This window comes from Gopherus flavomarginatus, chromosome 9, assembly GCF_025201925.1.
Source record: "Gopherus flavomarginatus isolate rGopFla2 chromosome 9, rGopFla2.mat.asm, whole genome shotgun sequence".
Lineage (NCBI taxonomy): Eukaryota > Metazoa > Chordata > Testudines > Testudinidae > Gopherus > Gopherus flavomarginatus.
Window position 1 is genome coordinate 92,021,525 of NC_066625.1, and position 25,509 is coordinate 92,047,033.

Here is a 25,509-nt window from a genome sequence, read left to right on the forward strand (position 1 = left end):
CCGCGGCCAATGGGCAGCCCAGCGAGGGGAGTTTGAATCGGGACGGCCGGAGTCGGGGAGCGGCGCGGAGCGGAGCCGCCATGAGGAAGAGGTGAGGTGGGGGCGCTGCCTGGTGCCGCCGCGGCCCCGTTCCCAAGCCGCGAGCCGGGGCGCCTCAGGCGGGCCGGGCCCGAGGGCGGCGGCGGGCTGAGGGGGAGCGAGGGTCCCGGCCGCTCATAGGGCCCCTCCGCGGCTGTGGGCTCCCGGCGCCGGGCTCGGAGGCTGCGGGGGGAGGAACCGCCGGACGGGTCCCGCCGGGGAGCTGGGAGCCGGGCTGGCTGAGCCTGTGCTCCGAGCCCGGGGTTCCCGGAGCTCTGCAGACACTTGGGCGGGGACACCCGCGTCTGTGGGTTTCGTATGTTAGAAAATGGCGAGTGGCACTGACCCGCTTGACATCTGGATGAAAACTAGAATCCAGTTAGAAATGCACGAAACCGCGTTTTAAAATGGCTTTTTGTTAATTAAAAGAAATTACCTTACATGTATCGGGAACATAAGAAGTTTATCAAAACATGTTTCGCATTTAAAACTGATTTAATAAATAAGGGTGTTGGGGGGGTATCGCTACAAATCCTGTACTTGAAGATAAAGAGATTTGGTGAATGGTGTTTGGTCTATTTTCTTCTCCAGGAGGGAATTGTGGCTGGCCTCTGGGGCCCTAGGCAAGCTGTGAGTTTTACTTGTGTCTGGGACCCTTGGATGTATGACCAGCCCTGGTTTTTGAAGTCTAAGTGGTTTATCCCTCCCTGGTAGCAAGGGCATGGAGCTGAGCAGGGAGGTTCAGGATTTGTCAGTTTCCAGGCACACTCCTGAGCAGAACAGGAGCAGTAAATAAGGGGGTTGGGGAGAGGTATGGCTCCACACTAATGGACAATGAAGGCAAAGCTGCTGTGACATGCCTTGGATGTGCTCTGCTCTTTCTGCCAGAAAGAGTTCTGGTGGTGGCTGTAATGGTGGAGAAAACATGGTATGAGAGAGCAAATTTCAATGCTGCATAGCATCCAAGCAAAGACTTCCTAGACAACCGGATTCAGAAATAATTGCCACCATGAGAAGAATCATCTGTGGAAGAAGGAACCAAAGAAGTGGACTGGCAATTTGTGACCAAGAGGGGGAAGAGACACACATTCATGGATAGAAATGTTGAATTATCAGATACTCAGCAAGTCCCTTTTATCTTCAAGCACAGGATCTGCAGGATGATGAAGTATACTTTTCATGAAGCACAATGATATACTAGTATACTATGAGGATGAAATAGAACTTTTCAGTCTATTGGTAACTAAAGGCAAAAAAAGCAAACATCATTCTGGATGTATTAGCAGGAGTGTTGTAAGCAAGACACGAGAAGTAATTCTTCCACTCTGCACTGATTACGCCTCAACTGGAGCATTGTGTCCAGTTCTGGGTGCCACATTTCAGGAAAGATGTGGACAAATTGGAGGAAGTCCAGAGAAGAGCAACAAAAATGATTAAAAGTCTAGAAAACGTGAGCTATGAGGGAAAATTGAAAAAACTGGGTTTGTTTCTTCTGGCGAAGAGAAGAGAAGGGACGTAAGTTTTTGAGTACATAAAAGGTGGTTTCAAGGAGAAGGGAGAAGAAGCAATGGGCTTAAATTGCTGCAAGGGTGATTTAGGTTGGACATTAGGGAAAACTTCCTAACTGTCAGGGTGGTTAAGCACTAGAATAAATGGCCTAGGGAGGTTGTAGAATCTCCATCACTGAAGATTTTTAAGAGCAGGTTAGACAAACACCTGTCACGGATGGGCTAGATAATATTTAGTCCTGCAATGAGTGCAGGGGACTGAACTAAATGACCTCTCGAGGTCCCTCCAGTCCTATGATTCTATAATGCTAGTCAACATGGTTTTATGAAAAAAGTAGTCCTTGCCAAACACACTTGATTTCATTCTTTGAGGTTACAAATTTGGTTGATAAAAGTAACTTATCAATTTAGACTTTTGAAGACACTAAGCTAATACCATACAACATCCTGATTTCAAAATAAATAAATAACACTATGCAATATCAATAAAGCATATATTAAATGGATTAAGAACTGTCGAACGGACATCTCAAAGTAGTCAATGGGAAATCCATCCTTGAATGGGGATGTTTCTAATGGGGTTCCATGCGGATAAGTACTAAGCCCAATACTATTCAGTACTTTGATCAGTGATCTGGAGGTAAATATAAAATCACTGCTGATAAAATTTGCAGATGAGACAGATTGGCAGAGTGATAACTAATGATGAGAACAGGGCAGCCAAACAGTAATCTGCAAACAAAATGTGTGTTAATACAGCCAAATGTAAAGTTATCCATCCAGGAACAAGGAATCCCAGGCATACCTACAGAATGGGACCTGTCTCCTGGACAGCAGTAATTCTGAAAAGGATTTGGGGTCCTACTGGATGAACAACTCAACATGAGCTACCAGCGCAAAAAGGGTTAATGCGATCATTGGGCGTACGAACAGGGAGGTGATTTTTACCTCTGTGTACAGCATCGGTGAGACCACTACTGGAATATTACGTGCGCTTCCACATTTTTAAAGAGGTGTTGAAAAATGGGACAGGGTGTGTAAAGAACCAGAAAAATTATTTCAGGGCTGTAGAAAATGCCCTTCATTGAGAGACTTAGAGGTCAATATGTTTAGTTTATCAAAAAGTCTGAGAGGTGACTTGATTACTAAGTGTAAGTACTTTCCCTGGGAGAAAATACTGAGTACTGAAGAAGTCTTTCATCTCGAGGAGACAAGCAGAACAAGATAAGAAATGTATCAGAGGGGTAGCCATGTTAGTCTGTACCTGTAAAAAGTGACAGAGTCCTGTGGCATCTTATAGACTAACAGACGTATTGGAGCATGAGCTTTCGTGGTGAATACCCACTTCCTCAGATGCATGAGAAGAAATGGTTACTCGCGCTGTGCAGTAACTAGTTCTTTGAGATGTTTCCCCCTAGTGGAACACCCATCAAAGAAGAGCCCATGGCTGGAAGCTGAATTCAAATTAGATACAGATGTTCAACAGGGAGGGTGATTAATCCTTGGTCAAAACTCAAGAGTCCACCACTGGCATTGGATTCTCTTATCTCTTGATGGCTTCCAATCCGTACTGGAGCCTTTCTGGAACATACATTTGCCAAACACAAATTACTGGGCCAATCGGGGTGACTGGGTGAAATGTAAGGACCTACGTTAAACAGGAGGTCAGACTAGATGATCTAATGGTTGCTTCTGGCTATAAACTCTGACTCTATGACCAAAGGAGGTATTCATTGTAGTTAATGAATTGAACTGACTGTTTCTGGACACCATGTCCTTCAAATTCTTAGAACCGATAGATCTAATCTTCTCACCTCCATTTTTATTCATAGATTGAATAACAAACTTTCAATTCTGTCAGTTTCTCAACTTTGAACAAACTCCTGCAAATGAAGAAAGTATTCTCTCTGCTTCTGCAGGAGAGGATAGTGCTGTCAAAAGCTGATTTAGCATTTCAGCAAACTCGGTCACGTGAATTTCTTCAATGCTTTTGCAGCAAATGCATAACTACCTGAGTGGTTTGCTTCCAGCCCTGACATTTTATTATGGCTGGCAATGACCAATGGATGATTGTTATATGTGCATGTCATAACAGCATCTTCATCCGTTAGGCATCTTAAAGCTTCTTGGGGCAGGGAGTGTCTCTTTGTGTGTTTGTACAGTGCCTGGCCCAATGGGCTTCTGGGTGCTATGGTAATACCAACACTAAAGAATAATATCCTAGTACACCTCTACCTCGATAGAACATGACCCGATATGACACGGTAAAGCAGTGCTCCAGGGGGGCGGGGGCTGCATGCTCCGGTGGATCAAAGCAAGTTCAATAGAACGCAGTTTCACCTATAATGTGGTAAGATTTTTGGCTCCCGAGGACAGCGTTATATTGAGGTAGTGGTGTACTTTGTGTCGAGAATATTGGCGAGAAAATGAGGCACAGTAAGTGCTCGATCCCTCCGCTTCCTCACAGCCTGAGTTTTTGTTGGGTGGGTCTTTTCAAAGTCCAGCCGCATCAGCAATAGAGCAGCTCTCTTTGCAACTTGTCCAAAGGAATGCAAACAAGTTTGTCCAAATAGATGTTTTAAAATTCAACCCTCTATTCCATCTCATGAGCGGAGACTAAAATCTAGAAGTGATTGTGATGGAAGTGTTGTCTTACAACTGTCCCTCCTGCCTCCCTCAGCGAGGTGCTGGCTGCAGAGTCTGTGGCATGTCTGAACAAAGCGCTGGGTCACCTTCGGGATATCTGGGAAGAGATTGGGATCCCTGAGGAGCAGCGACTGCAACGAACAGAAGTGGTGAAGAAGCACATCAAGGTGAGTACTTTTCCCTCTAGCGCCCTTTGTATCCAGACACCGTAGGGGATGAATGAACTCGAGGAGTGTACATCTGACCCCAGCGCCCTGCAGGGAAGCAGCTGCTCTGCCTTGGGCAGGGAGGCACTGGTGGGGAAGGAGGGCAAAACTAGTGCTTTCTCTTTAGGGCCTTTCCTGGCAGCTCAGGGGAGCTCTATCCCTGCTAGACTTACGCTGCCTCTCCTCCGAATCACGAGCCTGGAGAAATACAATGGATATTGCAGAAAATCTGTTGACTTCCCCAATATGTGCTCCTAACTGCAGCTACTTAGCAAAGAGGCGGTCAGCACTGGCCAGTCTAGAAAGGGTATTGACTGTGCCAACTAGGAAGAACCTACCCTGGACTAAACAGTTCCTGCTGGCCAGCTGTGCTCCACTGGCATGGCCCAGAGGTCATTGTGTCAGGCTTTCAGCCTCCCTGTATTCCTCAGCATGATACAGGGGAGCCCTGCCCAATCATGTCCAATCCGGGGTGTGGGCTCTAGTGTGGCCAGCAGATCTGTTTGAGTCCCTTCCAGTTCTGTCTTCAGCAGTGTATAGGACCTAACCGTTCCAGCCCTCTTATCTCCCTGGCCTACAGATGACTAATTTTCCTCCTCCTGCTGGCCATCTATTTCTAATCATGCATGTGCTAAACATGTACCCATGCCATCCACAGGCCTGGTTGGGGTGGCAGTGGAAACAGCTGGCTAGCATCCAGGAAGGATCCAGAGCACTCAGAAGCTGTCTCCACTGGCTTCTCTTGTGCTAGGTCCCAGGGCCATGCAATCCAAAGGTGTGCATTGCTCCCGGGATAGCCAGCTTCTCTAATGTGCCCACGGCGCTTGTCCTCCTGTAGCTATGCCCTGGCCCCTACAATTGTCTTCATCCAAAACTCTGAAAACCCTTCACAAAGGTGTTAAGTCCAACGCTTGAAAAATGTACTCTGTGCCTGCTAGGCCTACTGGGCAGGGTCCAAACTCCTGCACAGCCCTAGCCCCCGCCCCCTGCAAAAGAGGCACACAACAGTCTATTCCTTGGAGTTACCTGGACCGCTTTCTCATTTCCTGGCTCTTGGATCTTCTGTCTGAACTCTGCTTCCTCCTCTCCTGCCACAGGCTGTACCTCTTCCCTCTCACCCTGGCTTCCCCTTGCATGGAGTTCTCCCCTCCCCTCCCTTCTTCTCCCCTCAGATAGTCTTCCTTTCCTGCTTCTCTTGTTAGCCACTGCCCCTTTCTGCTTTGCTTCTGCTGCTCTGCTTCCAGGCCCACTCGACTGCTCCAGATACTCTCCCCTGGGGCATTCCCATTTCACAGATGATCATTCTGAGGTCCAGGAGTGACACTTGGTGACTCCAGCACCCCTCCCCCGGGTTACTGAGTTGGCCGAGTGCCCAGTGGGGAAATGGACCTGCTCCCCAGGACACAGGGCTCTGAGCGAGGGCAGGCATGATCCATTCTGGGTTGTGGGAGAGCAGGACAGAGAGTGTCTCCCCTAGGGCTGTGTGCCTGCTCCATCACATTGCAGATTGTTCACCTCTCCGGTCCCGCTCTTGGGGGAGAGGCCCAGACCCCCGTTGCACAACTTCTGTTGCCCTCACGTGCTGATCTTCGTGGCCTGGGTGCCTTGAAGCCCCTATCGGGTCCCTGCAGACTAACAGTCCTGTCTCTCGACCCCTGAGGCAGCCTTCCCTACCAGGCTGCTGATCTAGCCCGACCCAGTATTTCCTGCTTTGCCTCACCAGGGCATAGAGATCGGGCTGTGCCCTGGCATTGCCCTTCTGTGTCTCCTGTGCCCAGTATAAAACATCTCACTCCAGTCCATGCGGTGGGCACTGTGCTCTCTGCCCAGCATGCCCAGAGGCTACTCTTTAGCACTGCAAAGCCTTTCAGGGGTGTAAGTGGGCTCTGCTCCAAACCTCCTGACACCAGGCTTAGGGTATTCCCACCTCTGGCTCTCCCACCCATCCTCTGCTGCTCCTCCTCACTGGCCAACACTAACGGTCACTCTGCTGCAGGGTCTGCTGGACATGATGGTGGCTGAGGAGGAGAACCTGAAGGAGCGTCTCCTGAAAAGCATTGCTATGTGTCGCAAGGAACTGGACACTCTCTGCAAGGAGCTCCAGCTGGATCCATTTGAGGTGAGTTCTGGTGCCTGGCCCTGAGACTCCATCCAGTCTAGTAACTCTGTCTTCTACTGGCTTAGTCCTTACCCCGGTGCCTCACGCAGGGCCCCAGCTCACAGGACAAACTGACTCTTTCCCAAAGTCTGTCTCCTGAGAGCTCATCACAGAGCTCTGGACCACCAATGGGGGCTTTCAGGCTAAGTGGAGGTGGCACAGGCTCAGGCTACAGACCTGGCTTCTCACAGCCAATCCACTTTGTCTGTGGAAGGGCTGTTCTGCTGGGGTGCCTGCTCGTGGGCTGACTAGCTCTGAACTGAACTCAGGAGGATCAAGGCCTTGTGTCTCGCCCCATCAGCTGGAAACTAACCAGCTCAATGCACCTTGGCTAGAGCTGCTTTAGAGAGCAGTGCTGATGTCTTGTGCTCTCTCAGGAGGAGGAGGAGAGCACCATCCTGCAGCTGGAGAAGGACTTGCGCACCCGCCTGGAAGTGATGCTGAAGCAGAAGAGAGAGAGGAAGCAGGAGCTGAAAACTCTGCAAGAACGTGACCAAGACTTGTGTGATCTTCTCTGCATGACCCCCTACAGCATCGACAGCAACTCTGTGCCCAGCCTGGAGGAGCTCGACTGCTTCAGACGCCACCTGGCAGCGCTGGCTGCTGAGAAGGTCTTTTGTGGGTGGGTGGGGAATGTATGTGTGTGAGAGAGCACGAGAGAAACCTGTGTGGCAGGATGCTTCCTGGCCTCTAGCGCTGTTGCTTTCTGCCTCCAGGAGCGCAGGAGAGAGGAGTTCATCAGCGTCAAGCGGCAGATAATTCTGTGCATGGAGGAGTTGGATCATGTCCCTGACACCAGCTTCGAGCGGGATGTGGTGTGTGAGGATGAGGACGCCTTCTGCCTATCTACGGAGAACATTGCTGCTCTTAAAGAGCTGCTGCAGCAGGTATGGGGCACAGTGGTCTGAAGTCTTCCATGCTGTAGTTTGCAAGGAGACTTAGTGCTGTGGCTCCAGTAAAAGGGTCCTGGCACTGGTGAAGAGGGTTTGTAATAAGGGCAGATGAAGGGACGTGAGGGCTCTTGCCTTTGCAGCGAGCAGGTACGTCTGATGGTCCCCATTGAACAGAAGTGAGCTACCCCTGCTAGCTGCCGGAATGCTGACCCTGTGCTTTCCTCGCTCTAGCTGGAGACCCGGAGAGCTTTCAGTGAAGCTGTTTGCAGTGAGCTGCGCTCCAGAATTGTGGCGCTCTGGGACAGGCTGAAGGTGCCTGCAGAGGAGAGAGAAGCCTTTGCCACATATATGACTGGATCCAGAGCCAAAACCAGGAAAGCCGTAAGGAAACCTTGCCCGGCCTGAGCCATAGGGGGCTGGCCCTTGTAAAGGGAGGGACATGAGCCTTGCCTCTGAGTGCTGGCCATGAGCACTAGTGCCTGGCAGCTCGTGTTCTACGGTGGCTTGTGCTGCGTGGGGCCAGGAACGATCCCCAGCCGCTCCAGGCTGGTTCTCTCTGAAGCACCCAGTAACAGTAAGCACTTCCCTGTACTGCTGTGCCCTGACGCCCAGGGCTTTGCCTGCTCTCTTCTGGTCTCTAGCTGCAGTTCGAGGTGGACCGTCTGGAGGAGCTGAAGCTGCAGAACATGAAGACAGTGATTGAAGCAATCAGAGCAGAGCTGGCCGCTTACTGGGACAAATGCTTTTATGGCACTGAGCAGAGACAAGCTTTCGTCCCTTATTATGAGGGTGCGTATGGGATTTCCAGGTTGGGCTTGGGGCTGGGCCTTAGTTTTTCTGTCTGCCCCATAGGAAACTGTGCAGGCCAGCTGGAGGCATGCACGGTGCTCTCCAGTGGAGCTTCCCATTCAGCAGCCTGGCCTGCTGCTGCCCCATTGCTCTGAGTTTGGGATCCCTGCTGTCTGTGCCCTGATGACTGCTCTCCATCCCTTTGCAGAGGACTGCACTGAGGCCCTGCTGCAGCTCCACGACGCTGAGGTGGGGCGTGTGAAGCGTTACTATGAGACACACAAAGAGCTCTTTGAAGCTGTTCAGAAATGGGAGGAAAATTGGAGGCTTTTCCTGGAGCTGGAGGTACTTTCCCTGCAGGGAGCATACCAACTGTGACCCTAGCTCTGGGGAGTGCTGGGGGCTGAGGAAGGCCAATGTGCCCACGAAGTAGAAGTTGGGGAGGTGGGTAGTATGATCTGGGGGGTGGGGGCATGTGAGGATATCACTGGAGGGTGGCCTGGCAAACAGATTGAGTGCAGGGCAGGAGGACATCTCGGGGACGTAGGGGGGCATGTCAGGATATGAACTTCTGCTTGGCCTTTTGTGCGTTAGAGAAAAGCAGCGGACCCAAGTCGCTTTGCTAACCGAGGGGGCAACCTCCTGAAGGAAGAAAAGCAGCGAGCGAAACTGCAGAAGACTCTCCCCAAGGTACATGCTGCTCTGGGGTGGTGGCCCACCTGCCAGCACCTGGGAGCTGAACTCCACAGCCAGACTTTGAACACAAGAGCTCGTGGGCTTGGTATGCCATCACTCAGGCTCCTAGCCCTGTGGGTTGGTTGGCAGCATAAAGCAGGGCTCTCTGAGGGGTCTGGGTGCTGACCAAGCAGGTCACAGGCTCAGAGAAATCCCAGGCTGCATGGGACAGCCTGCCAGGATCACTGCAGCCTGACCTGCGCTGCTGCAGTATTCATTCTCTCTCTCTCCCTCTCCCCCTCCCTCCCCCTGCCTAGCTGGAGGAGGAGCTGAAAGTTCGGACTGAGGCCTGGGAACGGGAGCACTTGGAGGCCTTCTTGGTGAATGGGCAGCGGTTCATGGAATATGTGAGAGAGCAATGGCAGCTGCATCGGCTGGAGAAAGAGAAGGAGAAGCAGGAACGGGTGAGTGCAGAGCCGAACTGAGTGAAGTCCCACCAGGAGGGGGCCAGGTGTGTTCTCTATTGCCACTGGGCCAGGCCCTTTCCTGCTGCCTGAGCCAGGTTGAGCTGTGGGATACAGATGGGCAAACCTCTCACTGCTCTTCTGGGAGGAGAGAGCTTTGCCACTTCTTCTGCAATGGCATCAGCATATCCTGCAGGCCTCGGCCAGCACGTACTGTGCTTCTCCCTGGATGCCAGTAAGCTGGGATTTGACCGCACTAATTCATACCTGTGCCTGACGTCTGTCCTCCCATCCTGCCACTGCCTTCCAGCAAGCAGGGGTGAATCGCTGCTGCATGGGGCTTGCTCAGTGATTTCCACTAGCTGGCCCTGTGCTGTGCGCCGTGGCTGGGATTTAATTGGCCCTCGATGCCCCTCGATAACTGAATCCATGGGGCTGGTGCACGCCTCTCCAGTGGGCCCTCACCCAGGCCCGGCTCTACGTGTCTCTTGTGTAGCAACTGAAGAAGAGTCGTCAGATTGAGGAAGAGATGATGTATGGCAGCGTCCCGAGGACACCCAGCAAGCGCCGGGTCCTAGGCGCCAACACGCCTGGCAAAGTGAGGAAGGTAAACGAGATGTGCTGCCAGCTTGGCACAGCAGGAAAAGCTTTGCTGGGAGAAGTGTCAAGCTTGGTGTTCCTTAAAGGAGCCCAGTTCTTGGGCATCGTCAGGTGGGAGGAGTAAAGCAGTGCTTGCTGAGCTGCCAGTGGTTAGCATCACCAGAGCCACGGCACTGAGCCCTGCCCATGTCAGGCCCCTGGGGAATACCATGGCTCCAGAAAGGGGCCAGGGGAGCAGGACCTCTCTGATGGCAGCCAGAGAGCTGTCCACACCCTCCTGCCCCGGGGAGTGACTGGAGCCCTCCTGTTCTGTCCACAGCCTCCCCCAGAAAGCAGCCATGTGCGCTGGGATTCTCCCAATGGCTGTTGCTGACCTGAGACTTGCCCCCTATTGCCACCCTGGTTCCCACATCGGGGGAGCCACTAAAGAGAACCTAGCAATGGCCCCCTTTCCAAGGGCTTCCCTGCATGGCTGGTCTCTGAGCCTCCACCACTAACTTCTTCTACTTTGCCTTCAGCTCAATGCAACTTCCTGTGCCACTCCCAACAGCACACTTCGTTCGGCCTTCGGGGGGGTGCTCTTCCACTCCCCGGTGTCCCGCCCACTGCCCTCCGGAGGCAAGGTAGGTGCATGCTGCCTCTAGCTCCAGGGCTGTGCCCCAGGGAACTCGACCCTTCTAGCTCCCAGGATAGGGTTACTGACAGGGTGGAGGGGGTGTGAGCTTGGGGTGGAGGAGGCAGGTATAAAATAGCTTCTCCCACGTGCAGTTCTGGCTGCCTCCGTGACTGTCGCTCCCCTCAATATACGTACCAAGCTCCATGGTGCTCCCGCTGGGGGAGGGGCTTTTTTATTCGGTGGTCAGCTGCAAGCTGCCAGTGCGACGGGTAAAGCTCGCGTAGAGCCTGCTGCAGGTGGGTGTGCAGGGCATTGCTCTTGGCAGTGAGAGCGCCAGGAGCCTTCAGAAAACACATCTGCAGCCCTTCTGGCGCATTTCCATCACTCCGCGTTGTTTGGTAGCTGGCCCCAGATACCTTAGCTCAGATTCCAGGCATGATGGGCTCTGCCCCAGGAGGGTGCCCCCGGGACTGGTTGAAGCTGGGAAAGGCAGAACTTAAAGCTGAGTTCTAGCACAGAGCTCCAAGCCCTGACACTGGGGATTCCTCGGGTTTGGTGATGCAAGGGAGGGAAACAAAGCCAGCACCACTGTATTGCCATGTCCTACTGGTGTCTGCCTTCTCTCTAGCTCGACCAGCCTGCTCGAACCCCCAGCCGCGTGGCCATGAAGACCCCTCGCACGACGCACACAGAACGGAACAAGGAGAACATATCCCAGTTGAATGGAACCACCCTGAGCGGTGGGTGCACCCCCACAGCCCCTGCCCAGCGTAACTACAGCATTAACTCTGTTGCCAGCACCTATTCTGAGTTTGCGGTAAATCACCTCTTCTAAACCCAATCCAGTCTGGGTGGCACAGTCAGGGAGGGGATCCCTGTGCACCTCATACACTCCAGGAGGCACAGCATGCCTCACCCCTGCTGTGTTCAGAGCCCGCCAGTCATCCAGAGCTGCCTTAGGAAGCCAGCATGGCCTCTGACTCCAGCCATTCTGTGTGGTTCCACTAATGCCTCACTCTTGTTTCCGGCTGAGGGACCCACACATCTGGCAATGAATGCTTGCTCTGATCTCACACTAAGAACTTGCCTGGCCTGGCTCTGTGTGCAGGAGCCTCGCCATTCCCTGGTAGCCAGCCCCAGAGGAGACGTGTTAGCCTCATGGTACAGATGGGGAACTGAGGCACAGTCACTGGCTTATCCACGGTGTCTGAAGAGTTGGCAGTAGAGTCTGGCTTTGTAGCCAGGTCGCCCGAGTTCCTGCGCAGGGCCGCAGCTTCAAAAGCTCTGTGCAGCTTTGGTGGTGTCTATAGTGGCAGGGGGCTTCAGCTGGCTGTCCACTTACTGCCTGCCTGCCACTGGCCTGGGGCTGCCACCTCTTTCATGCCGTTCACCTGTCCTCAGCATCCAGAGGAGCAGTTGGATGCAAGTGGGACAGAGACTGAACAGCCGAGAGAGAAGTGAGTAAGGCTGACTAAGAGCAGGAGGCAGTCTCCATAGAAAACCCAGCCATGGCAGAAGCATTGATCAGCTGCAGAGGAAGTGCCAGAGGGAGTTGGTGGTAGTGCCCTGATGCTCCTGTCTAGGAGCACAGTCTGCTCAGCTCAGGGCTCTAGGGGGAGCCTGCTGCATCCTTGTTCCTTCTCTGCCTGGCCTCTCCGAAGTGCGTTAGGTGGGCCGAGCTCCTCAGACCAGTCTTCCTTACCTTGGTTGCAAAGCACACGGCAGCTCAGCGCTCCTGTCTGGGATCAGTCAGCCCTCTGGCTAAAGCCAGCTTGTGGCACTGACTTTCTGCTGGCTGGCACAGGGCAGGAGATGCTGTCAGGGGAGAGCGCCTGACTGTTGCCTGTGTCACTTTGTGCTGGCCTGCCTGAGCCTGAGCCTGAGCCTGACCCCACTCACAGCAAGCCCTGAGGCAGGGAGTTATGCTGACCCCAGGGGCCTCAGTGTCCATGGCTTGTGGAGGTCTGAATTAATAACCCCGCCTAAGCTTCCCAACAGAGTGCTGGTGAGAGGCCTGGGGTGGGTGAAGGTTCTTGGCTAGGCAGAGTAAACAGAGCTCTGTGAATCGCTGAGCTGCAAACCCCTCCCACGCCCCAGCTACTGGGCACTCTGCTGGAGTGGCCTGCTGGGTTTGCTGCTGAGAAGGCTCATCGCAGCTCTCCTCCTGCTGGGCTGGGAATCATCCCTGCTGCAACAACCAACTGCTCCTGCAAGCTCCCTCTGGCCTGGCCTTGTCTAATCAGCAGGAAGGCCAGCAGCATCCCTAACTCATGGCAGCAAAAGCCAGGGCCCCTGCCATGGAGCAGAGTTCCACGTGTCCAGCCTTCTTGCTGAGCACTCCGGCCCAAAGGCTGCATTCATGGCCAGACTCCAGAACGGCTCCTGACTCCAGTGTCGTGGCTTCCCCCAAGGGTCTGGGACACAGGGATCGAGGCATCTGTGGTCACTGGGACCAGGAACTTGTGGTTGGACCAAAAGGAAGCAGGGTTCCCTCTGGCAGAATTGTGACAGTCCCATGTGACTGACACCAACTCCTCCCTGCCTCCCCTTGGTCTTACAAGCCAGCTTGTTTTCCAGATGCTCCAACGGAGCCCAAATTCTCAGCAAACTGGAGTGCTGCCTGCCGCGCAGGGATGGGTGCTGCTTGCTGTAGTAGGAGCTGACTTCTTGGGGGGCAGGGGCAGCTGTTATCCATGTAGGAAGTCCCAGTATCACTGAGTGAAGCCCACCCGCTGTGAGCGGAGATGGTTTGTTCTTATGTCCCCAGGCCTGCACTAACCTGGCACTGCTCTAGCTTGGCCTGTTCGGGTCTACTGCCCCTAAATGCCTCCTGGCTTGACTGTAAGCTGCCTTCTCCTGCCCCTTGAATGACCGCAGGTGGTGGTAGCACATGCTGCTGAGGCAGCCACCTTGGCCAGGTTGCTGAAGAGCAACTCAGCTTCACGGCCCCAGGGGCACAGCCCAGCCCTGCTGCCTTTCACTGTGTTGCCCTCCCCTCAGCTGGCGCTTCATTTGCATTTTTTTTTCCTACCCTTTAACAGCGCGAACTTTCAAAGGCTTCCAAATCTGACATGAGCTCCCGGATCGTGAACTCCACAACCACCAACATCCATTGTTGAGGAGGCCACAGCCAGAGGGTTCCAGCTCTTTAGACTTGCTCGGTCGCTGGTCTGGCACAGCATGACTGGATATGCAGCGCCTGAGTGTACGTCCCTTCAGCTGGAGGTGAAAATGACAAGTGCCCCACACTGGATTTTTAGCTGGGCCTTACATGCTGCCCTGCACGTAGCCATCTCCATGGGGAGAGGCAGGAGCATGCAGTGGGGGGAGGGAGACTTTTTTTTTTTTTTTTTAATTGTTTTTACTACGGTGACTTTCAGGTTTTTATGTTAGATGCAATGTTTTAAAAAGCGCTGGGCTACTCCTGCCCAGGATTCCCTGCTCTTCAAACACTACTGCATGGCCCATGGACCCCTGGAGTGGGGCAGCCAGAGCCTCCAATGGCAACCTCTCCTGTGCCCCCCAGCTGCCCCTCTGCTTCGCCTGCCTGGGCTGTGACTGGTTAATTCTTTGGCGCTCAGGCTGGGCTGCTGTCTGAGGTGCTGGAGCCCATAGCAGCTTACTCAGCATCTGTTCCCCTGCATACTTACCTCTTCACCTGAGCATTTCCCAGCAGCGGGGCCTGGGGCTGGCTGGCGCCCAGGCAGCCGAGGGCTCCAGGACAGCACTGACCTCTTAGCCTGCTGCCAATATGCTGTGTGGGGTGAAGCTAGTGCCTTGGACTAGCTGATCGAGGGCCATGCCTTGCCCTGCCCTGAGGGTACAACTGTCCTGCTGGCCCAAGGCATGGGCATAAAGGGAGACGGTCTCAGCCATGATCCATAAAAAGTGGCTAGGGTACTCAAGCCCCCATTCCCACCCCCGGCTGGCGGGCCTGTTCCAGCCAGGCCTGGGGGACCAAGCATTCCCTACCAGGATCCATTCACCAGCATTGACTTGGGGCCAGGCAGCCTGGCCCTTTCTGAGCACAACCTGCCCTTCTAAAGACAAAGGCAGCTGAGCTGGGGCAAGACTTAGCTGCTTTCACCTCCTACCTGCTAGACTAACTTGGCAGCACTCTAAATATAGAAACCCCCAGGTTAGTGCCTTGTACCTATGCTACTGGGCCAGCTTGGCCTGCCAGCAAGGGCACTCCACCTTGGTCAGCAGCAGTCCCTATGGCAACCGCTGTCTAGAGGGGGTATTAGGGGGGTGTAGCTATGTTGCTCAGTGGGTGGATTACTGACACAAGTGGGGAGTGGAGCCTAGCCTGAGTCTTGAGGCCTCTTGGGGTTATGAATTGAGCAGCAGCTCAGCTTCCCCAGGCCGTGTGGCAGTAATCCCCTCGGCCAGCTCCTGCCCTCTAGAGCAGGGGTTAGAAAGTACCCCCCTAGGGACTGTTCCCCATGCAAGCTGCACCTTTCCACTGCTCTGCGCATGCTGGAGCTGGGGCTGTGCCTGTTTGAACCTGTTCCCATCACTGAGTGATGCTCTGTAAATAGTGTTCTTGTCTCTGATCATGTGCACCTTATCACTACGGCTCCCTGGGCTTGGTTATTTATTCTCATGCTGGCCTCACCTGCTGGGGCTCTCTGTACACAGCTGTGACCCAGCGCTTCTCCACAGGGGGTGAAGGGTCCTAGGCAGCTCTCTGCTAGTTAGTATTACAGGAGAACTGCATGGTATGGTTTGACTGCAGCATGGGGGAAGCATCTCACTACTCAGGCATTTGTTTAGTGCCTATTTTAACCTCCTGGGCCGCGCCCCTTCTGGTAAGGAGGGAACAGTGTGGAATGAATTTGTTACTCATGGTGCCTTCTAAGTGTACAGCTCAGCTCTGGAGGAAATATATTCAGCAGCAAGGTGTACTGTCTCCTGACTGTGTGTGTGTTGAGTTCACTTCCACTCCCTCAGGCCAGTCTGCCTGCAAGACCCTACGTGAGGCCCTGTGCCTTTGCAACCCCCCAGCAGCATTTAGAAGAGGCAGCAGCAGCGGGGCTGGGGGAAAAATGCACAAGCCTTTTAGCAAAGGAAGGCTGATTAATTGGCGTTCTCTGGCTGGGGCACTTGACCATGAACACGCACCCCGGTGAAGGAAATCACCTTCGGCTCCAGGCCCAGGGGTGGCTGAGTCTCTGTACAGGTCAGTGCCACAGGTGGGGCCTTTCTCTACCGTTTCAGCTGCTCTCATTTCTCCACAGCACCGACGTAAGTGTTCCATGGGCCACAGACCACATCCTCCACCGTGAGTCCATTTGCAGAGAAATAGCCAACCTGTCGTGGCTGGTCAGAGCTGGCTGTGTCATTGTGGCCAAGTTGGCCATATTTGCCTGCCAACAAAAACAGAGCTGCTTACAGTAGGCAGGTGCAGCCAGCTCTTCCCCACAACATGCAGCAGAAATTCTGCAGCCCCACACCAGGGAGGGGGCTGCCTTCTCTCATGCAGAGCCCTGAGCAGCTGGAGCCATACTTGGCCCTGGTCCTGGGAGGACTCTACTGGTTCTTCAAGTGCTTGCTCATATCGATTCCAATTAGGTGTGCACGTGCACGTTCATCAGAAGATTTTTATCCTAGCAACACTTGGTAGGCCGGCTGGGCACCCCCTGGCATGGCGCCACTATGGTGCCAAATATATACGCCTGCTGGCCCAACCGCCCCTCAGTTCCTTCTTACTGCCCGTGTCGGTCATTGGAACTGTGGAGTGTGGCTTTGCTGACCTCCACATCCCCAGCTACTCGTAGTTCTCTACTTCTCACTGCGTATATAGTTTGAGTTTTTGTGTGTTTGCGCAGTGGCAGTATCATCGCCAATGAGGTTAATCCAAGGCATAATTATTGCTAGTTGAAAACTGAGTTTTATAGTTAGTGTACATAGTTGAAAGGGGGATTGGGGATTAGCCCCTTTCCTCCGCCCTGGTGCAGGCCCATGCCCAAGGCACCGGGATTCAAACCGTGCTCGGCATGCCAGAAGCCGATGCCAATAGGGGATCCCCATGACTCCTGCCTCAAGTGCCATGGGGAATCCCACCTTGTTGACAAGTGCCGCATTTACAAGTCCTTTAAACCAAGGACGAAGAAGGAGCAGGACTTTCGACTGAAGCAGCTCCTCATGGAGTCGGCACTTACTCCTGCAGCATCGGCGCCCAACAGACTGCCTTGGTAAGGAGCGCGCCTTCGGCGCCGACTCCTCAGCACTGCTCCCTTTCCCCGACTGGGAAACGACATGCTGCTACAACTTCAGCCTCCCAGAAGGAGCACTCCTCGAAGACAATTCGCTGGGCACTGTCTTCCGCAGCGGCACCGCAGATAGCTGCTCCACCTGGGACGGCACCGTTGATTCCGGTCCCACAAGGGCCGTTGAGTCCGGTGCCAGACAGCTCCCTGCCTCCTGCTGTGGTTGAGCTTGTCCTCCCTTCTACGCCGGAGACCTTCTCTACGGCAAGGGAGCTCGTTTCGATGACGGAGCCGATGTATCCTCAACCCCCAGCACCGCCGGTGCGGGTTATTCAATCCATCGGCAAGCCGGCCCTGGTAAGGCCTCCGTCCGTCGACCCACCAGAGAGACGTTCCAGATCGCGTTCTCGCAGACGCTTCCGATCCCGGCACTGCTCTCTATTGCGGTACCGGTCGACTCGTGGCGCCGCTCGGCATCACGCTCACGGGATAGATACTCCCGGTACCGATCGGCATCTCGGTACCGTGTATCCCGCAGTCGCTCCAGGCGACGGGGCTCGAGATCCCAGTTGACCTCCCGGCACCGTTACGGTAGAAGGTCCCGTTCTCGATCGCGGCACCACTCCCCGGTACCACCCCGGGATCAAGCGTCCAGGACAGTGCCGTCCTCACAAGGCCTCTCGGCACCACCGTGGCCTTCAAGACACGCTTCAGTATCGTCTCAGGCCAGAAGTGCATCATACCATCCGGAGGGTGACTCTGACATCCCCAGCCACTATCCAGAGAGACAAGGCCATGAACAAGGGCCTCATCACTGGTCCTTCTGGACACCAGGGCATACCATCAGGCCCAAGGTGCCCTGTCAGTGGCTCAACGCTCGGCCCCCTCAGAACACTGGGTACCAGAGGCAACAGTGAGCCGCCCTCCCCCTACGGGCACGGATGAGGGTCCAATTCCATCGGGGGGCACAGAGGTTCCACCTGATCCAACTGATGCTCCTCCTGTACACAACCCACCCCAGGACCCGTTGGTCCCGGGCCTCTCCTCCTCTTCCTCACCTGATGAGGCAGTAGCAGGAACATCCTCAGGCCCTCCGCCAATCGATCTCAGAGCCCATCGAGACCTTCTGCGGCGGGTGGCCAACAATATGAATTTGCAGATGGAGGAGATAGAGGACCCAGTCGTGGACACCTTATCAGCTGATGCACCTACCATAGTGGTGCTCCCGTTCATCCGCACTATACAAGCCAATGCGGACACCATTTGGCAATCCCCAGCTTCAATTCTACCTACAGCTAGGGGAGTGGAGAGGAAATATATGGTCCCCTTAAAGGGGTACGAATACCTCTACACCCATCCACCTCCCTGCTCTCAAGTTGTCCAATCAGTGAATGAACGGGAGCGTCACGACCAGCAAGCATCAGCTCCTAAGGTGAAGGAGGCTAGATGCATGGACCTCCTAGGCCGCAAAATATACTCGGCTGGGGGCCTTCAACTTAGGGTGGCAAATCAACAGGCCCTCCTAAGTCGGTACAATTTTAATATCTGGGTGTCAGTGGGGAAGTTTACGGAGCTTCTTCCCCAGGACTCCCGTCCAGAGTTTACGGCCCTGCTCGAAGAGGGTAAAAAGGTGGCAAGAACCTCCCTCTAGGTCTCTCTGGATGCCACGGACTCGGCGGCCAGAACTTTGGCAACCAGAGTGACGATGAGGCGTATTTCCTGGCTTCAGGCCTTCCCCCCTGAATTGCAGCAGACCATTCAGGATTTACCTTTCAAGGGACAGGGCCTCTTCTCAGACAAAACCAACCCCAGGCTGCAAAGCCTCAAGGACAATCGTGTCATTATGCGCTCGCTGGGTATGCACACGCCAGTGACCCAGCAAAGGTCCTTCCGGACCCACCCATACCGCCCATACAACCAGTCTAGGCAGCGTCAGGACGCTACCAGGCGGCATCGGCGCAGACAGTCTAGCCCTCAAGGATCCCAAAGTCAAGTGCCTCCTAAACCACCAGCGGGGCCTAAGCAAAACTTTTGATGGGACGCCCGAGGACGGCCCACCAGTTATCCTACCGGATCCTTCTCCCTCTTTTTTTCAACCGCCTCTCCCATTTCCTCCCTGCCTGGTCCCAACTAACCTCCAATTGTTGGGTCCTTCACACGGTGGAAACGGGATACCATCTACAGTTTGTGTCAACCCCTCCCTCCCACCCTCCCTATCCATCACTCTTCAGGCGCTCCTAAAGCTGGGAGCCATAGAGGAGGTGCCAAAAGACATGAGGGGCAAGGGGTTCTATTCCCATTACTTTTTAATCCCCAAGGCAAAGGGAGGTCTGAGACCAATCCTAGACCTGCGAGAACTCAACAAATTCCTGATAAAGTTGAAGTTCCGCATGGTATCCCTGGGGACCATCATCCCATCCCTGGATCCGGGAGACTGGTAAACTGCCCTCGATATGAAGGACGCTTACTTCCACATCGCCATCTATCCACCACACAGACAGTACCTCCGTTTTGTGGTCAACCACCAACACTTTCAGTTCATGGTACTTCCCTTTGGCCTTTCTACAGCTCCAAGGGTCTTCACCAAATGCATGGCTATAGTAGCTGCCTCCCTCCGGTGTCGTTGAATACACATCTTCCCGTATCTCAATGATTGGCTTATTCAAGGGACTTCTCGCTTACAAGTACCGCAGCACCTGTGCATCGTCAGAGACCTCTTCGGCAGCTTAGGTCTCATGATCAACACAGGAACGTCTACTCTCACGCCCACGCAGAGAATAGACTTCATCGGAGCCGTTCTGGACTCTACTTTGGCCAGAGCCTGCCTGCCTCCCCTGGTCTCATTTTCAAGCAATGGCTTCATTAATTCACAGTCTTCAATCCTTTCTGACAACATCGGTGTGGTTTTGCCTCGGCCTGGTAGGTCACATAGCCGCCTGCACCTTCGTGACCAAGTACGCGAGGCTACGTCTCCATCCCTTCCAAACCTGGCTGGCGTCAATATACCGTCCTCACAGAGACAGTCTGGATTCTGTGCTCACTGTCCCCAGGAAAGTTCTTGACTCCCTCACTTGGTGGTTAGACCTCTCTCTGGTCTGCACAGGGATGCCTTTCCACCTACCACAACCCTTGGTAGCCCTAACCACAGACGCGTCATCTCTGGGTTGGGGTGCCCATTTTGGGAGTCGACACACTTAAGGCCTCTGGTCACCCCAAGAGCTGTCCCTGCACATCAATGTGAGGGAACTGAGAGCAGTCCGTCTAGTCTGCCAGGTGTTTTGGGACCATCTCCAAGGCCATTGTGTATCAGAATTCACGGACAACACAACGGCCATGTTTTACATAAACAAGCAGGGTGGAGCACGCTCCTCTCTCCTCTGTTTAGAAGCCATCCACCTCTGGGAATTTTGCATAGCCCTCTCTATCGATTTGGTAGTGTCTTTTCTCCCAGGAGTCCAGAACACTCTGGCAGATCACCTCAGCAAACCCTTCCTGTCTCACAAGTGGTCGATACGCCCAGACGTCATCCATTCTGTTTTCCGGAGGTGGGGCTTTCCCCACATAGACCTCTTTGCCTTTCGAGAGAACAGGAAATGCCAGGTGTTCTGCTCCTTCCAAGGACGCTCCCCGGACTCCCTCTCAGCTGCATTTCTGATCCCGTGGAAGATGCACCTACTTTATGCCTTTCCGCTCGTCCACAGAGTCCTACTCAAACTCCGCAGGGACAGCACCCACCTGATCCTCATTGCCCCAGCATGGCTGAGGCAACACTGGTACACCCTGTTGTTCGACCTCTCTGTGGCAGACCCAATCCCCTTGCCACTCTGGCCGGACCTCATAACACAAGACTTCTGCAGGCTTCACCATCCGGATCTGCAGTCCCTTCATCTGACAGCATGGCTGCTACGTGGTTGAGCCAGTCGGAATTGCATTGTTCCGTCTCGGTACAACAGGTGCTAGTGGGCAGGAAGAAGCCTTCCCTGAGGACGACATATCTCACCAAGTGGAAGCGTTTCTCCCACTGGTGTGCTCAGAGTAACTTAATCCCCGGACAGGTTTCTGTTCCCATTGTCCTGGATTACCTATGGTCCCTCAAAGAGCAGGGCCTGGCAGTCTCTTCTATGTGGGTGCATCTCGCAGCTATTTCAGCCTTCCACCCATGGGAAAATGGCAGCTCAATCTTTTCTCACCCCATAGTTTCCAGGTTCCTTAAGGAATTGGAGCGGTTGTACCCCCAAGTCAGATGCCCGACCCCCACCTGGGATCTCAACCTGGTGCTAGCCAAACTCATGGGTTCCCCTTTCGAGCCTCTAGCCACCTGCTCGCTGCTGTACTTCTCCTGGAAGACAGCCTTCCTTGTCACTATCACCTCAGCAAGACGAGTATCAGAGCTTCGAGCCTTGACAGTGGATCCCCCGTATACGGTATTCCACAAGGACAAGGTACAGCTGCGACCACACCTGGCATTCTTCCCTAAGGTGGTGTCTTGATTAACATGGAAAACGGACATGTTTCTCCCAGTTTTTTTTCCCGAAGCCGCATTCACCGCATCGGGAACAACAACTACATACCTTGGATGTCCGCAGGGCTCTCGCCTTTTATATTGAGAGAACCAAACCCTTCCGAAGGTCACCCCAGCTCCTTGTAGCCGTGGCAGACCGGATGAAAGCCATGCCGGTCTCTTCCCAAAGAATTCCAGCTTGGGTGACGACATCCTGCATCTGAACATGCTATGAATTGGCTCACATTTCGGCTAGCCATCTCACCGCCCATTCTACGAGGGTGCAAGCCTTGTCTGCCGCTTTCCTGGCCCATGTCCCCATCCAGGAAATCTGTTGCGCTGCTACCTGGTCTTCCATTCACACCTTTGCCTTGCACTATGCATTGATTCAGCAGTCCAGAGACGATGCAGCCTTTGGCTCAGCAGTTTTGTGTTCCGCAACATCCCACTCCAACCCCACCGCCTAGGTAAGGCTTGGGAGTCACCTAATTGGAATCGATATGAGCAAGCACGCGAAGAAGAAAAGATGGTTACTCACCTTTGTAACTGTTGTTCTTTTGAGATGTGTTGCTCATATCCATTCCAATTAGGTATGCGCACGTCGCGTGCACGTTAGTCACAAGATTTTTACCCTAGCAACACCTGGCGGGTTGGCTGGGTGCCCCCTGGCATGGCGCCGCTATGGCGCCAAATATATACCCCAGCCGACCCAGTCACCCTTCAGTTCCTTCTTGCTGGCTACTCCAACAGTGGGGAAGGAGGGTGGGTTTGGAATGGATATGAGCAACATATCTTGAAGAACAACAGTTACAAAGGTGAGTAACCATCTTTTTTTAGCCTTTTTTCTGGTGTAGGAGTATTTATAAGCCTGAAAAGCTGTGCACTGTCCTCACTTACCCCAGCCCCAGGTGTAGAGCTCCCCAGTCCCTGTAAGCAAAGAGCAAGAGTCAGCTGTGGGGGCCACAGGAGAGAGAATCTCTTCCCCCCTCCCCCCTTTTGGGCCACATCTTGTCCAACAAACCACACTGGGGAACAGCAGAACCTTCTTCTATGTATGCTTCACCCTGGCACATACTCGATGTTACTCATGCTGCTTTAGGCACTTAGTCAGACCATGGGGCTGAATGCTGCAGACCTGCACTGGGGCAGTCAGTTCAAACAGCTCCCACGGCAGCGTGGTTAATTCAGGGCATCTTTCCTCCTGAGGTTTCTCATTGGAACATCACCTTGAGTTGAGCGAAGCAAGCTAATAAATATACATTAGTGGTGGCCTCTGTCCAGGCCCCGCTCCTGTAGCCAAGTCCCCATCCTTCCCCAGTGCCTGGAGTGCAGCCAGTATCCAGGCCCCTTAAACAACCTCAGCCTTCTTCTCTAGGCCACGTGGGAATTGCTGAAGGTTACAAGGCTTTAGTGCCATCACAGCTTTGCAATCAACACTTCACTCCCCTCCTTACTGACCAGACCCAAGCCCCTGGACTTACGGGTCACAGCAGCAGTGTGGCGGGAGCCACAACTGACCTTGCTGACCTCTGACCCCTCAGGTAGATCCAGCAAAGCAGGGAAGGCCTGGATTGAAATGAAGTCAGCTGCTTCAGCACCCAGTGCTGCCTCGTGCTTGACCAATTTCAGCTCTGCCTCTCCTAGAAAATAGATTCAAAATCCACCTCAGGTGCTGTGGCTGGGGAGGGTCTGACCCTCCAAGATGCAAGAGCAACCAGGCTGTGGCAAGCAGCAGGCTAGAGCTACCCCTGTGAAAAGTGTGGGGCCTCCAGGGGTTAAATAAAGGCCTTTTGCTGAAATGTTCCCAAATGCCTCACCTGTGAACAGTCACAGGAAAGGCCACTAGCAGCTTCTGGCACCAGCAGCTCTCTAACCCTCCGCTTTCTACCCACCAGCCAGGGCTAACTTCCAACTGCCTAAGGGCAGCCTTCAAACCTGTGCCACCTTGCAGGGTTCCTCACCTGGGCAGGGTTCTTCATGCTGGGAGACAGAGGCTGTGGCTGGTGCCCTTTTCTCTGCCAGTGCTTTGGAAGGCAGTGCCAGCTGCCCTGATTCATTCCAGCCCCAGACATAGAGATCACCTCCCTCTGGGGAAAGAGCAAGAGAGACGCAATGGTGAAGAACATGGTATTTCTCCATAAGCATTCAGAGCTGCACAGCCCAGCAGCAGGGGTCCTAGAGCCCTCTTTCTCTCCCCATCCGAACTTTGTGCATAGCTGTTGAGTCTAGCCCAGGAGCTAATCCACCATAACCACTCAGGTAGTTCAGGCTGGGCAAGGCATGCTGCACTTCGGCTCAACCGGGCATTCCCCAGGAGCAGGGGTGTAAATAGCACCAACTCCCTCTCCCATATGACAACCTAGCCCCCTTTGGCACCAGTGCTCCCCCTTGACCAAGCCCCCACTCTTGGCCCTTACCGCTGACACTGACAGAATGCCAGCCTCCAGCTGCCACATCCCCCATGGGCACGCCATGCAAGACCTCCACGAGCCGGGGCTCCAACGCAGGCTCCAGCCCCCCATGCCCCAGCTGCCCATGCCTGCAGGAAACACACAGGAGACAGGGCATATCACTGTTCTCCATGTCATTGCCTTGCTGCCCCTCCCCACAGGGACCAGCCACCACCACCCCGACCCTGTGTCCTCCCCTCTACCCATAGGGACCAGCCACCACCAGCCCAATCCTCTGTAGGGACCAGCCACCCCTCCGCCATGCATCCTCCTCTCCCCATAGGGACCAGCCACCATCGCATCTCCTTCCACACCCACCTGCCGCAGCCCCAGGTGTAGATGGTACCGTCCTGGCCCAGCAGCACCACATGCTCATGGCCCAGCACCAGCTTCTGGGCCCGCAGCGCCGGTGGCAGTGGGCACAGGAAGGGCGGCCGCGGGATCATGTAGCCACGGGGGGCCAGGGGCAGGGGCCTGGCCTCCTCCCCTGGGTGCAGCTGCTGCTGCCAGGAGGGCCCCTGACACAGCCCTGCGCCCCGTGCCCAGGCCTCCAGCGCTGTCCCACGCAGCAGCAGCACGTGGCTCTCGGAGGGGAGCAGGTCCTGGCAGTGCCCGGGCAGTGCCCCCGCCAGCCACCCCCGCAGCACCAAGCGGCCGCGCCCTGCAGAGAGAGCAGTCAGGGGCAGCACTGAAAGGAGCAGAGAGGGGATGGAGGAAATTGGTACCGGGGTGGGGGTTACAGGGCTGGTACTGAGCTGGGGGGGGTTACAGGGCTGGTACCGAGCGGGGGGGGCGGTACCGGGGGGAGCGGTACCGGGCTGGTACTGAGCTGGGGGGGGTGGTACCGGGCTGGTACCGAGCGGGGGGGGTGTGGTACCGGGCTGGTACTGAGCTGGGGGGGGTGTGGTACCGGGCTGGTACTGAGCTGGGGGGGGTGTGGTACCGGGGGGAGCGGTACCGGGCTGGTACTGAGCGGGGGGAGCGGTACCGGGCTGGTACTGAGCTGGGGGGGGCGGTACCGGGCGCCCCCCCCCCGCGGGTCTCACCCGTCACCAGGCCCGTGTAGCTCCACGCGGGCCGCACCACGCGGATCCCGCCCGGCTCCGGCTCCAGCCGCCGGGCCCCGCCGCCGCGAGGCTCCGCGAAGCCCCGGAACCCGAAAACGAACCAGCCGCGCTGAGACCTCGGTTCCGCCATCCGGCGCCGCAGCCAACCACATGGAGTGGGCGGGACTTCCGGTCACACGGCGCAGGGCAAGTCCCCGCCCCTTTGACAGGGGGAGGCTCCCCCTCCCCCTCCCCCTCCCGGTGTAGGTGACGTGACACCGCCCCGCCCCCCCCCCCCCCCCCGGCGGGAACAGCCCCAGGTGCCAGGTCCCCTCCCCCGGGGGGCTCCCCCCCAGCCTGGCTCCCTGCCCCCCCCCCCCCGCGCTCGGCCCGGCCCCGCCGCCCCCCCCCCCAAGCGCTCGGCCTGGCTCCCTGCCCCCCAGCCCCCCCCCCCCCCCCCAGCGCGGCCCTTTGGCACGTTCAGTCCACGCGGCTCAGCCAGGGCGGTAGGAGGCAGGTTTTCCTTTATCAGCGTCCCACGCCTACACCCGCAGAGTAAATACACCCGCAGGGGAGGGGCAGGCTCAGCCCCGGCTCCTGCACAAGGCATTCAGCAGCGCCCTCCAGCCCGGAGAACGGGGTCAGCCAGCTGCTGCATTCAGCCACC

General features: G+C 55.2%; 2 protein-coding genes and 1 pseudogene across 8 annotated transcripts; 2 read left to right on the plus strand and 1 right to left on the minus strand.

Moving 5' to 3' along the window:
• PRC1 (protein regulator of cytokinesis 1) lies at positions 1–13,873 on the plus strand. Of its 3 annotated transcripts, none has more exons than XM_050967226.1 (14): positions 1–91; positions 4,267–4,399; positions 6,435–6,557; positions 6,974–7,207; positions 7,313–7,483; positions 7,721–7,870; positions 8,131–8,278; positions 8,487–8,623; positions 8,873–8,968; positions 9,271–9,417; positions 9,914–10,024; positions 10,536–10,640; positions 11,262–11,450; positions 13,675–13,873. In XM_050967226.1, exons 1-14 carry the CDS (start codon positions 81–83, stop codon positions 13,750–13,752), a joined length of 1,833 nt encoding a protein of 610 aa, XP_050823183.1. In that variant the 5' UTR covers positions 1–80; the 3' UTR covers positions 13,753–13,873. The 3 variants fall into 3 exon arrangements, with proteins under 3 accessions (XP_050823183.1, XP_050823185.1, XP_050823184.1); XM_050967228.1 differs by having other exon boundaries at positions 11,262–11,373; XM_050967227.1 differs by lacking the exon at positions 10,536–10,640.
• On the minus strand, positions 4,280–25,076 carry RCCD1 (RCC1 domain containing 1). 5 transcript variants are annotated; one of them, XR_007776243.1, is made up of 8 exons: positions 24,843–25,076; positions 24,115–24,457; positions 23,764–23,885; positions 23,308–23,433; positions 22,865–22,986; positions 22,244–22,273; positions 15,776–16,002; positions 4,280–4,363 (listed from the first exon to the last, which is right to left on the minus strand). XR_007776243.1 is itself a non-coding variant. In XM_050967236.1 (7 exons), exons 1-7 carry the CDS (start codon positions 24,991–24,993, stop codon positions 15,850–15,852), a joined length of 1,047 nt encoding a protein of 348 aa, XP_050823193.1. In that variant the 5' UTR covers positions 24,994–25,076; the 3' UTR covers positions 15,701–15,849. The 5 variants fall into 5 exon arrangements, 4 of the variants coding, with proteins under 4 accessions (XP_050823193.1, XP_050823192.1, XP_050823195.1 ...); XM_050967236.1 differs by lacking the exon at positions 4,280–4,363 and having other exon boundaries at positions 15,701–16,002; XM_050967235.1 differs by lacking the exon at positions 4,280–4,363 and having other exon boundaries at positions 15,701–16,002; positions 22,828–22,986; positions 24,843–25,075.
• LOC127058674 (uncharacterized) lies at positions 16,453–16,573 on the plus strand (annotated as a pseudogene).
• Positions 25,077–25,509: the final 433 nt, after the last annotated feature.

Excerpts from the sequence above, each read along its gene's own strand:
- PRC1 (XM_050967226.1), top strand. Across the intron at positions 8,279-8,486 it reads TTTCGTCCCTTATTATGAGG|AGGACTGCACTGAGGCCCTG; the intron begins GTGCGTATGGGA and ends ATCCCTTTGCAG. Across the intron at positions 9,418-9,913 it reads AGAAGGAGAAGCAGGAACGG|CAACTGAAGAAGAGTCGTCA; the intron begins GTGAGTGCAGAG and ends TCTCTTGTGTAG.
- RCCD1 (XM_050967235.1), bottom strand. The coding sequence starts at position 24,993 with ATGGCGGAACCGAGGTCTCAGCGCGGCTGGTTCGTTTTCGGGTTCCGG. Across the intron at positions 23,434-23,763 it reads GCATTCTGTCAGTGTCAGCG|AGGGAGGTGATCTCTATGTC; the intron begins GTAAGGGCCAAG and ends CTCTTTCCCCAG. Across the intron at positions 22,987-23,307 it reads GCATGAAGAACCCTGCCCAG|GAGAGGCAGAGCTGAAATTG; the intron begins GTGAGGAACCCT and ends TCTATTTTCTAG.